This window comes from Poecilia reticulata, chromosome 12 (genome assembly GCF_904066995.2).
Source record: "Poecilia reticulata chromosome 12, P_reticulata-male-v2, whole genome shotgun sequence".
Taxonomy (NCBI): Eukaryota; Metazoa; Chordata; class Actinopteri; order Cyprinodontiformes; family Poeciliidae; genus Poecilia; species Poecilia reticulata.
This window is the reverse complement of record NC_088841.1, coordinates 10,788,995-10,802,471: the sequence shown is the minus strand read 5'-3', so window position 1 is coordinate 10,802,471 and position 13,477 is coordinate 10,788,995. Positions and strand designations below refer to the sequence as shown.

Here is a 13,477-nt window from a genome sequence, read left to right as displayed (position 1 = left end):
ATTTATTCTTTTATTTCCTATTATGTCGGTTTTGGTCCTCCATAGTTAAGCATTCTATTGTGTTGCACATAGAAGTTATGAATAAATATTAAACAAATAAATCTGGACCTTAATATAAATAAAACATTAAACTCTTAGTGTGTTTCTGTTCAATCTTTCAAAAACTGAATCATTATGCCCACATGTTCAATAGGATGAATAGTTGATGTATCCATTGTTCTTTTCCACCTGATTTCATGATCTTGTCAGCATCCTCACTATATCTAGTTTGGTTTTAGCTAAAATAGTCTGCTTCCTTCTGTAGAGACTTCTTCTGTTCTTGCATTTTGTCACACTTCACAGTTTCAGATCAATTTTTAGGATAACACCCGTGATGATGCAGCGTGACACTTTTGTCTCATCTTGCAAAGGTCTTGGCCTGCAAATGGGGCCAAGCTGGACACATGCACGTACACACCAACACACACTGAACACGTAAGGATGTGTGTGTGTGTCACGCTTCAGCGCCAATCATCACTTGTCCTCCGGGTGCTACAAATTCAACAAGTTCAGGAACATCCTCTTAACCCCTGTGAACACTGGCTTAATTGTTCCCACATTGGCACACCCATAAAGAAACAAATCTTCAAAACATTCAATTGTAAGATGAAAGAAACTGCGTTATGAACTTTCAGAATCTGAGCAGCAGAGGGAATCTGTTATTTCCAGGAATCGGTGCCTGTCTGTCCAGTCGTGCCAGCATACAAAGCGTTAGCACTGAGTTATTCCTCGGTCACAAGACCTTTGCCACTGCACAGTTGTTGTTGTTAGGAATCAGGAGCAAAGAGGAGGTATGCAGGGTGCAGGAGACACACAGAGGCAAAGGGAGAACAGAAGGTTCTAGATCAGGAAAATTGCTGATGTGGGCGAGACGATGGCGAGCCACAGAGGAGGTTCATTATGAAGAACTTTGTGGTGGGAGGAGATTTCTTTATCTTCAGTGTTAACAAAACCGTGGATGTGAAGAAATTAAAGAGGAAAAACGCCACACCACTGCTTCTGTTTAAAGCTAAAAGAGAGCGTGGGAGGTTTTCTGATCCCTGCAGCCTCTTCCTTGGGTTTTTTTTCAAAATTCTCACTAACAAGTATTGGTACATACATTTACGAAGAATGAGCGTTTCAGTCTGTTGATAAACTCGTCTTGTTTCCCAGCATTGATGCCAATTTTTGTGGGGTGTTGTGGGGAGCAATGCAGTCTGTGGGAGTTTTTTTTTTTTTTTCTTTGTTGAACAGGGTTCACGTCTGAAGTAATTTCCTTTTCTGTTTTCTCTTGCATGTCCAAACTAGGACCTTATCCCCTTTTGCCAGAATAAACACACAAGTGGTCTGTTTTTTTTTTTTTTCCACAGACTTTGCACGCATACTTTATTCCCATTGGGGTTCTCGGTACCTGCTAGGTGTTGATGGCCTTAGATCCTAGATATATGTGCTTGTGAGACTTTCTGCAGCCAGATCAGCTTTGCATCTGTGCGCCAGGCCTATCTCACCCTCCACCCCTTCATTTTTCACTCCCATGCCAGCAGTGGTCCGGAGCTATCCATCAAAATGGCATTGAACCAGAGGGATTCGGCATCTGCTGGGAGTACTGCGATCACGTTAAGTCCTCCAAAAAGAGGCCAACGCCACGCTGGTTACGATGGTCACCTTCAAAACATCATTTTAAATGTTTGTTTTCTTTTTAAATGTGTAACTTTAGGTGAGGTTTCACTCGGTTGCAAGACCAGCTGATGGTAAAAGTTTAGTTCATCTGAAGGAGATGAGAAGAATATTTTAAAACTAGTCTTCATGACATCATACACAAAGTATAGCAATTCTGTAAACAGGCAAGTTTTCAAAAATATTTATAGCATAAATACCATAAGACAAATTATAAGAGTTGCGAAAACAGGGTAATGCTGAGTTGCATGCCACGCCCTTTTGATACCAAAATCCCAGCTGCATACTCTGAAAGCATGACATTGACTTGTTTTATGTGGATGACTGAAGTTATCCATAAAGGTTTATTTGCAATTGCATCGTTATTGTCGAATGTTAATCTGAACAGTGTTTAAAAAGAATACTACAAATCCTGAAATGAGTTTTTGTCTTAATGTAGTTTTATGTGGACAAAAACATAGGGCAAAGAAATACAGGATATGGAATTATTAGTTTGGATTCTATTGCTAATAAGAAGCCTTTCATTAATATTAAAAAAAACATAAAACTTTTAGTCAGTCATGGTCTTCCTAGAGGAAATGTGCTTGATCCACAGAGGAACCAGAACATGTTTGTGAACCAGAGAACAGTCAACATGCTCTACCAGAGCATGTTGACTGTACTCGTTTCTGCTTATCCCCAGTGCTTTTAGGAACTTTATCTTTCATCTTCTCTGCTATTATCACCATTAATCATGCCAAGTTTGTACAAAAATATTTAAAAATTACTCATGCTGGCTTTTTTTTTTCTTCTAACAGCTCACACTGTGTCATGGCTCTTACGATTTACCCATTCATAATACTTTTGGAAACTAAGAAATATGAAATAGTATTGCTGAAAAAATGCTAACATAATATAATTCAGACTTTTTAAAGCTGCTAAAACAGGATGCATTTTTAAGATATAGCACTGGTAAAATATAAAGTGTCTGAAAGATGGAGAAGTGCAAATGAACAATTCCCTTTCTTATTTTATATTTAGACAGTTTTCTATTTCAATTTTCTATTTCAACACAGTCTTTTCTTAAAAGCAAAATGAAGCTTTTCTGAACCTTCATCTTGTAGCCGTCTGTAAAAAGATTAAAAAGTTGCTTCTGCTGAGACTGGTGTAAATTCTAAAAATTATATTTGTTATTGAGCAGATTACCTAACATAAACAAAACAAAACAGATTTTTAACTAATAATGAAGAGATTTATTTTTCTAAAACGCATTTGCTGTAATAAAAAAGAAAATCAATATCAGTTTAACGTAAATACATGACATTTCCTTCTTTAAACCAAGTTCTCAAGGTTAACATTAAAGCTGGAGTATAACGGAGAGATGATTTGATTGATCTAACAGAAATCAAAGGAGACAACTGCCACAAAATAAAATAAGACATCCCACACTTGTTGGCCCCAAAGAAAAGCACTTTATGTTAGATTTTATTTAGGGTAAAGGTCCTAAAATTCAACATTTTTGTGTGCAATAAACATTCATGCACAGTGCGAACAATACTTAAGTTTTAGATTGCAAGTTGCGCTTTTACAGGGGAATATATTTTACTTTTCATGTGTTCGGTCATGTTTTCTTTTTCTTTATCATATTACAGTAATCAAGCAACCACATGACTACATTTGGACTTTCAACACATGGGAGTCCCAAAATGGTATGGGCTTGACTGACTTAACTTTACTCATAAAACATGTTCTTAGCTCATTTAAAGTTGTCCCGTTGACTTATATGATGGTTAAAATCTTTGATTTTGCTCCTGTCGGGCAACAGGAAGGACATGAAAAGAAACAAATCCAGAAAAAGGAATGACTCGCCTCCCATCTGGATAGATGCCATTTAACATATTAACCAACAGATCACAGACTCGGTGAGGACAGGATATTTCCAGCATTAATGGTGCAACATAAAATCCTTCTGGTTGGTGTTTGTTCCTTTCCTGTTACACAGCTGAGCATTACTAGTGTTCTGCAGACTATGACAGCAGTGACCACTATGGTTTGTAACAAGGGCTGAATGTTAAAATTAATGGATAAATAAGCAGAATCACTTGTTTCTTTTTTGTCCTGGACTGGGCTATGAAGAGTATACCCTTCTGTCTGTTCAACTTTTTTGTAAGCTAGCTTCTTAGTGCTAGCTTACAAGAATGAAAGAATGAAATACTAAGTAAGTATTTCATTTCACGAATAGGGTTGTTTTTCTTTGTTTTACCAAAAATAATAAAAAATTATAAAATTCCCCAAATATTCCTTTTTCCAGTATTAAGATCTTACAAAACAATTATGTTACAGTAATTTCACTGAGCTACAAACGAGACCAGGAAATGTGTGTAACAATTTCTCAGGAAATGTGTGTAACAAAGTTGATATAACAAATGAAACAGACATCACTCATTTTTGATTTTCCTGCTTTTAACCAAAATATCAGACAGGAAGCAGTCCCCTTTCTGTATGTGCTGATGAAAATTTAGACGTCATTAGTGGTCAGTTCAAAACCCCTGCAGTGTGGGAAGTGAGAGCTTCAGTGCAGCTTTATTATTGAAAATACCTTTAATATAACACAAATAAACTGAGCTGCACAATCCAAATAGATTGTTGTAATTTTTTTTTTTTTAAGGAAACGATAATAAACTTCAGTAATATTGCAAGAGCTGATAATTCCAGGCTGATTTCCTCTGGCATTTTCCTCACAAGACATCAAGATTGTTTTGATGCTTAGTGATTCTGGAAGGAGCTTTTGTCTTTGACCCCTGTCGGTGTGTATTTTTAGCTTTACGCAACCCTGAAGTGCACTTTCGTCCAGCCGCTCCATCAGCTTCAGCTCTGTTTTGCTCAGCAGATTCAGCCGACAGTATGTACGGTGTGTCTGGTTAGGAGATTTCCAGGCACCGCTACGTTATTGGAGGAAGAGATTCTTGCAGGGATGAAAGCTTTGACAGCCGTCGGGGGGGATGATGTAATCTTGTTGGGCTGCATGTTTTCTGCACCAGTGAAAAAACAGAGCCCCAGAGAGTACATCTGGAAGTTTCACAGAGTGTAACCTGACACCGCCAGGCATGTTCAATCAATATAGGAAGGGACGCAAACATGGGAGATGATGAGATGGATGGTGAGGAGGGAATAGCAAAGATGAATGGAAAGAAGGAAAAAGTGAATGAATGATGATGATGAATGTTGTTGGGGTGACAGAGAGATGGACAAATGGATTAATGATTGGATGGAGGAGAGGAAACAGCCTGAGGAGGTTAATGCTAATGATTCTAGCCATGCCAGAAAACTGACTGGAGGCCCACCTCTGATTTTAGCCCAAGCTGAAATACCTCAGTAACAGTTTGCTGTCTACACAGACGATTGAGGTCTAAAAAGTATCTTATGTCTTTACTGGGTATTTTTAGGACAGAGAGCCAAAATTTGACCAAAAAAAAAAAAAAAGTCTTCCAATTTAGATTTATTTTAAATTTGAAAAAATAAAACATATGATTGCATGCTAGCGCGTTAAAAGTTGTAGACTGTACAAATTGATCATTTCAGCATTGACATTTTTGTTTAAAGCAGACACAACTTACTCTGACTTGATCACAGTTGTGTATAGATTTCTTAGGTTTGTGTAACAAAAATCAAAAGCCAATTTCAAAATGCTCTATCAACAACAACAACAACAACAATAAAACTCTGGGGAAAAGGCATTATATATAGAATATCGGAATATTGCACATTTTGTGCTTATTATTATACCTTTCAAACAGCTGAAACAAAGATTGTTTTTGTTTTAAGCAATGAAAAGGTGTAGGATAGGAGTCATCCTTCAGCTACCTGATTGGCACAGCAACATGTAGGAGAGGGGCAGCTCTGCCTTGCTTTGTGCTCCATGCAGACCGAGGAAACTGAGACCACCTTAAGCTTTCTCTGAGAACTTCAAGCCTTAGGAAATTGGTTTAAATTTTAGTACCTTTGGCTTTTTAAATCTAAATTATTGGTGTAATATTGGCATGTGCAGTCATTTCAGCCCTTCACTTTGCCTTTTAAACCAACTCCTCCATTGGTTAAAAGGAACAGTGCCTCCATTTGTGTCATTGCTTAACACAGGATTGTGGAAACACGACAACCAGTAAATGTCAGACTTAACAAGCCCTGTGAAAAGGGCAGAGATTGAAGGTTGAGGACTGAGTGATGCAGTGTTGTTCCTGGATGCCTACTGTGTAAAAACACAAGCAGCACCAGCATTTTGTCTCCCATAATGGTTTTCTGCTGTGCAGGAGCATGGAGAACTTTACAGAGCTGCTGCTGCTGCTGTTTCCACTCACACTGTCAGCTTGGGTTATTTATTCTGTCCTCCTCTGCTTGGAGACATTTACTCTGAAACTCTGAAGAATTCAGCCCCCTGTTCACGAGTGCATACAAAGACATGAACACACCCACATTCATAACCCCTGGTGTCCACTGCACACCCACGCGCCGTCAATTTGCCAGGATGCAGAGTCTGAGCTGACGTCCGCAGGAGAAAATGAAGTCAATATGAGGAGATCAAAACCCTCTGAAACTCTGCATAATTATTCCCAAAGCGATTTACACCAGAAAGTATTAACGTAATCGCTGAAAAAAAAGCAACAAAAGAACATAAGAAAACTGTGTGCAGGAGAAGCACTTGGATGAGAACAAAGATAACCATGGGAGAACCAATAAAGATAAAAGAATAAAGGAGGAAATCTGGAACATATTTCAGTTTCATAAGTTTCATGGCTCGAAGCTGCCCCTGGTCATGCCAGATGTCTGTCTCCTGCCAGGACGTCTGTTGTTAAATGCCAGCAGATGGTGCAGAGAAGTTCCAGGTCCCACCCAAACCCCTTCTGACCTTACTCCTTCTCAGTGCGTCCAAAATGTTCAGTCAGTCTTGCTTCTTCCTTGAACATCATTCTGTTAGTGAGCTAGCGTAGATGTTTCCCCCCTTTTAATTACAAACCATTTAGCTGCGTTAGATCATGTTACTCACACCTTCCTACCCACGGCTCATTGAGGATGAGTTTCAGGTCCTTAATGACTCTGTTTTCCAAAGGTGCTGATTTGGTAAGCTGTAAAAGCTGTTTATAGCTGGTTAGATGCGCTACAAATGAGCAGGTGCCAGTGTTTTTATTTTACTGTAGCTGACTCAGGCTTTGAAGCCTACAGGTGTAGAGCTGGGCGACTTTTATGACTGGTGGGACGTCTAACAGGTGCTGACCAGTTCTGACCACGTGACCATGTCTGTGAAGCTTTTAAAGAACAACAACACTGTTTAATGCTTGAGTGGAGCACTAAACTCCACTCAAGCATCTTTGACTGTAGAAACAGGGTAGTCTGCAGAACAAGATGTTTTTGTTGAAACCTTCCAAACTCCTTCATGTAGAAGGAGCTTGGCTTAAAGCAGGACCCTTGTTACACATTTTTGTTTCCCGCTGAGCAAGAACAAGACTTTAAGTCAAATAAACACAGCAAAGATTAGGCTCCGTAAATGCCTTTAACCTCAATACTTGCTATGAGTTCCTAATGTTTTGGCAGCAATAAATTAACTTCTAGATAAATGCTTTGAATTGTGCTTACGACAGAAATGTTACACCAATGTTTCTGCCTCTTCAGGCTGGTGGATCAATTGACTGGTTTTTCAGTGCAACTGTTTGTAATTGATGCTTAATTTACACACAGCGAGAACAGCGATGTTTAGTTAAATGTTCTAAAATCACCACAGTAATTCAGTCAATAAATCAATCAATCAAATGTGTTACAATGTGTTAGGGGTTCTAATCAACGATGCTGAAATATCTAGCAGATGACAATAAATTTAAAATAAAATATAACTCAAAATAATAATAATTTTAAAAATCCAGAGCGTGGCTAAAGCAGTTCTGGGCAAAATATTCTCCAAAAACAATTGGAACCTGAGTTTTCCCTGAAACCATTTCTCATTTCCTTTCAGGCAATCTTCACAGTGGAAGATCAGCTGACAGTGAGCATAATGTAAAGTTGAAGTAGAAAAAAAACAAAAACAATAAAAGCTGTCTCAGCTGTTGTGGTTACTAGCACAGAAAGTGATGAGTATATGCAAATTTGGCCTGTTTGTCATTGTTTATAATGATCTTGGAGGCCTTATCAATATTTAAACACCTATTGCAGAACTTTAAAAAAAACAATCTTCTCTGTAGAGACTTCAGAATTACTACTTTCTTTTCTATAATTAGTGCAAGACAAGCAGAAAGGCCATGGTGGTGTGGACAGGGCATTTTAATGTACATCTACTGTCTGAGTTGCAGAGTGAGTTAGCTCTTGTATTGCATATTTTTTTGCAAGCACAGCTCAATATGACATAACTCCCACTCATGTAAGCTAAAGACCATATCTGTGTTGCGATTTCACCTAAAGCGCCACACACTACCTTCAGTTATTCACACATTCACACCTATGCTGAAGGTGACAAGCAGCTTAAAATATTTTCTTTCCTCTTTTCTGTTGTCCTCATGTTGAGCTTTAGATGCTCTGCGTAGCTGCTTGATGCTCTGCTGTGGTGCAATCGAAACTGAGCTCATATGCAAAACAAACCAGAGTTTTTCAGCCTTTTTGGTTGAGACAAAGTGCTACAGTTTATGTAGACTTGCATCTCAGAACCAGATCCTGCCGTCAAGGGTAAAAATTTAGAGCTTCTTTTTGACATGACGTGACTTTGACCAAATTATTTTTAGTGTACATCAGACGTTTTCTCAGAAATTGCGGGTTGAAATGTATTTCCTACGAAATTGCTAAATTTAAATAGCAAAAACCATTTTGCTTCAAGACTGAGTTCAAAGAAAGAACAATGACACTATTTAGGAACACGCTCATTAAACACATTCTCCTGTAAACATCCTATTTTAGCACATTAGCAAGCTTACATTTAAGCACAAATGGAAATTACTGCTATAATGTGATTGCTGTAGCTTAGCTAGTGACCTAAAGTCCAAAAAACAATTGGATAAATGGACGTTTTTCCTCAGATCAAAACAGTCGTTTTCTCAAGACAAGTTGCATTTATCATCTTAGCATCAAGAATATCTGTTCAAAACAAGTTGGACAGGTGTGGTTAGCATGGGACTCACACAGTTCATATTTTCTCATGTGCTCAAATATGAGACCTTATTGTAGTCCAGGAACTGCAGTACCAGTGTATATGTCTGTGTTTATAAAAATTGTTGGCTCTTCATGTTTTTAGCCAAATTCTGAGACAATTTCCATCTTCAAACAGAAAAGCTCCCTTGTTGATTTTTTTTTGGGCAGAGTTTGGAATTGCTCTCAAACAAAGCTGGTTTTAATTTAATTGGACATAGTGAGGTGGCACCAAGGACAACAAAATGAAAACGACAGGCACCTAAAGTGTGCCAGGGGACAGAGGACATTTTTCTGTAATTTACTTTTCAGGACAGCTCAACTGTGATGTGCACTTGAGCTCAGTGCTCAAAATGAAAAAAATAAAAAGACCTGACTGGCCTGGAGCCATTTTAAATCAGCTAAATTAGCCGTGTATCTTGCACTATCCATGTGTGTATGGATGTGTGCCTTTAGAGTTTAGGGGATCTCTGTAATTAAGTTAATAGGGACAGGAAATGGATCTCTGGGAGGGAGTCACAGAGGAACAACAGAAAGGATGGAGAATGGAAACAGTGGAGATAATTCATCTTGGCAGAGATTCCTTCATGTAAAAACTGGGAATGGAGAAGGTACAATAGTAACTGAAATCGACACATTATTTTTTTCCTAACTTTTCTGTTTGTTTTTCACTCACTATTACAAAGATGATAGGAAATAATAAATATTCAAATGAATGAAGATTAGCAGTTTTATCTGAAAGGATATCCTTAAGCATTAACATGAGCCAAGTTTCACCACATTCAAAACAAACTACAACCTCAGGGCTTCCTTGCTGTGAGGATAATTCATGTTAGCACAATAACTATCATACCTAATAGACAAATAGAACAGAATTATCCTTTATTGTCCCACATCTTCTGTGTAATGGCAACAAAGTGACATCCTTTAAATTCACACATAGATAAAAATGTCAAATATATGTTTAAGAATATCAAATTTTACAGTAAGGTCAAAATTTTAAGATATGCGGTTATTAAAACTAGCATACACCAATCCAAAAGACTGCTGATTGTTTTGGCAATATAGTTCAGGAGTGTAAAATACAACTGTTGTTAAACTGTGATCTGAAGCGTTTATGAAGCTCAGGGTCTTTGTTTTCTGCAGATAACTTGGGTTTGCTGGTGTTTTTCAACCACAGCTATTGGTGTCCAACAGAGAGGGTTGTATTCGAGAGTTAATTTGTAAACTGAGGTTGCTTTTGGAGGTTTTCCGCCATGTTTCACTTTTGTCTGGAAATGCCTTGGGATCCAACAGAATGTGCTTGAGAGAGAGAAACACAGATGGGTCTCCATTCTGGACCCTGTGGCCAGGATGAACCTTAATGTGTTGCTTTCTTTCTTATCTTTAAACGAGGTTTATTTTCTTTTTAGAGTTTTTGCTAATTTTGTTCAGATCAGAGCAATGAATCAACTGACCAAACAGCCACCATCATCACGCTTCAAGCTGCTGAAAGATCTATAATTACACAGGTCCAGACATTACATCATACTTCTCTGCAGCTTTTGGGTCAAACGCATGAACAAAAGGATCCCCATCAAAAGACAAACAGCTGCTTGTGTTTGTGTCTCCATGTATGTGGTCCGTGTTCTGCTTGTTTCCTCTTGTTCTTCCACATCGTGCTGCTTCTTCACAAGTCTCAGAATTAAATCGATTATCCTGGAGGAATTCACTGGCACAGTAAGCATAAAGAGTGTCATTGTAGCAGAGGCCCAAAGAAACGTGGTGGGATTAATATAGTCTCTGTGATATGTTCAGACGGAACCAGACAGAACGGAGAGCAGAGAAGAAGACATTGTCCCGCACGTCCGCCTGAACTCTGACCAATATGCTTCGCTCTGGTGTATGAAATTCCTCCAAACTCCTCCAGAATGACTGAATGTGTGCATAAGCATGAATGCGTGTGTGCGTATGCGTTGGGTTTATCTGTGTGGCTCTTGTCTCATAATTTCAACGCTGCCGTGTCTGAATGACGGCAGAGTTTGACATTTGAATTTAGAATTTCTCCAACATAGCCATCTCGTTTATTTTTCATTTCCGAGTCGCATCTTTAGTGATTTAGAGACATGTCCTGTGAATGTTTGACTGTCTGAAAGGGAAAAAAAACAACAACAAAAAAAACTCATGTGCACTTCTCTTAGATTTCAGTCAGTTTATTTAATATAAACTCACTAGAGCTCTGCAGTAGACTAAAATAACTAATTATGTCTTTCAGCTGTAAATGATCCTATTACATCTGACCTTTTGCCTTCCTTTTTTTTTGTTTTTGTCCTTGCAGTGCTGCTGACATGCGTGTTGTCCTTCAACGTGGACCAGAAGAATGGTTTGTCCTTCAGCGGTCCTCTGGATGACATGTTTGGCTACACTGTCCAGCAGTTTGAGAACAGCGAGGGGAAATGGTGAGCTTCATGTTTGATCATCTTTACTTCACTGTTCAGTCAAAATCAACATGCAACTCTGGATATCTTAATCTCCTTGTTATTATTATAATTTCCTCATCAAGCACATTAAATATAGTACAATGCTTTTTTCTAAACAATACTTAAAAAGATCATTATTTACCAAATGATTCAAACTTGGCACTTTTAATAGCCTTTTGATTCAACGTTTAAAGCAGATTTGCATTAAAAGTGTCATTATTTACCGAATGACACTTCATGACAACAGTCATAAACGTTCATAAAGACTCGTTCATGTTCATGACAGGTGTTATGTCATGTTTATGAAGGTGTCATATCGGTCTTATGCATACCCCTTCAAATAAAGTGTAACCAAAAGACCTTTAAATTCCTCTGTAAATTTTAATAAAGCAATTAATTATAGAAACCGGCAAAGTAGGAGTCAACAACATGGTGAGATTGATTACTGAGGCCTTCAGAAAGAAGGTTCCAGGAGTTTATGAGTCTAATTAGGGATTTAAGGAGGCCTGAAAAAAAAATTGAAATCAGCCATTCAAACATGCGGCAATTGGAGGACGTTCAAAACTGCCAACAAGCCCGGGTCTGGCAAGTGAATTTGCACTGAAAGCAAACTGCAGGATGATAAAATCTCACAAAGACTGAATGTTGTTAATAAAAAAACTACCGTAAGCACTGTTGAGGTGGAAATTACTTATTCGGGTGAGCCCTTACAAAACCTGCGAACGGGTCAGAGTAAAAGTAGTTTCAGAGTCGACGAGTTGCTTTTATACCAAGAAAAAAAAGAATCATAAACATATGAGAGACAGTGTGGCTCCCTTGCAGCTGCAGAAAACAACATCTCCAGGACAGCTAGCCTTGGGTGTGCAGCTCAGACCGGTTCATTCGGTGAAAGTTCAGAAGCATTAAAACAAAAACGCAACGTGACGTGACTATCAGATTAATAAAGCCATCAGATATTAGCCCTGTAATACAATCTGGCACCACAATGAGAAGGCCACAGGAAGTTTGGAGGTCTGAAGCTGTTGATTCTGCAGAAAGTTGGTGACCTCGGTGCACCATGTGCCTCAGTATCCCAGATCATGTAATTTTATACACTGGTGGCCTTGGAAGTGATTGGAACACCTGAATTTAGTTACTTGATAGGTGACCCTATTTTTTTGTAAAATAGAGCATTTATTTAAAAAAAAGATTGAATGCAATTATCGCATAATGCTTAGGACCAGAGTTGCCTGAGTAAAGTTCAAGGTGTTCTAATGTAACCTATTTGTTTTATCGTGAAAAAACATTTTGTGTGTGTGTGTGGGGGGGGCGTCTGTGTGTGTGTGGCTCTATTTTTTCACTTTGTCACATTAGATGCTGCAGCAAAATAAAATAGCATTTTAAGTCCACTCCATAGTTGCAAAGTGCAAAAATTTAGTATTAAACTCCAAATAAATGTCCTGAAATCCACTGAAGAGACGGCGTTAATAGATTAATGTACTCTAAAAGGTATTTCTTTGAATCATACTCATTGTTAGAGGAACTATTGATACTGATCAATAACAAAACTTTACTGAAAATTTAAAAAAACAAAACAGACATTGATCATTAGTAAGACTACTGTTTCAGGAGTTAGTTTTTTTTTCTTGTAGAAAATATATTGAATCTGTAATAAATTAATGGCAAGGAACAACAGTTCTGATGGTCCTAATTATTCATGTTGCTCTGTTATTGTTCTGTAATCTTGAGAAATTATGTATTTTGAGGAACTGAAGGGGATCTGTGCAAAAAATGCTCAGGCATAGCGTTTTATTTCACCCGGGTAATTCCCTAATTTAATTTAATTAAGTTCTGAAATGGCTAAGGATGTAAAATACTCTAATTAACATGCAAAAATAAGCGAGAGGGAGCACAACAGCTGCTGCTGTAATAGGGATTCTTGCCTTTATTGACTGAAACCATAAATTGCTCAATATATTCAGTGTATTTACACTGAAACCAAACATCCCTGACTGCCTGCTGCTGCATTAACTTGTGAAAACACTTTTAAAGCCTTGTTGCTTACTCATTAGTGTGTTATAAATTGGTTCCTTATTTCTATATCTCGTCTTTAGTTGCACCGGGCTTTACTGGTTGAGATTGCTTCTTTCCAACCTTTTGCAAAGCCACATTTGATCTCAGATTAGACGTACCTGGTTCTGTTG

At 38.1% G+C, this 13,477-nt stretch overlaps 1 protein-coding gene across 1 annotated transcript in view; it reads left to right on the top strand.

Moving 5' to 3' along the window:
* The window catches only part of itga1 (integrin, alpha 1), a 47,159-nt gene that overhangs the window by 6,411 nt on the left and 27,271 nt on the right, over positions 1-13,477 (top strand). The window contains exon 2 of the mRNA XM_008423751.3: positions 11,153-11,273. Within this exon, the coding sequence (XP_008421973.2) occupies positions 11,153-11,273 (121 nt within the window). The remainder of the gene's footprint in view (positions 1-11,152; positions 11,274-13,477) is intronic.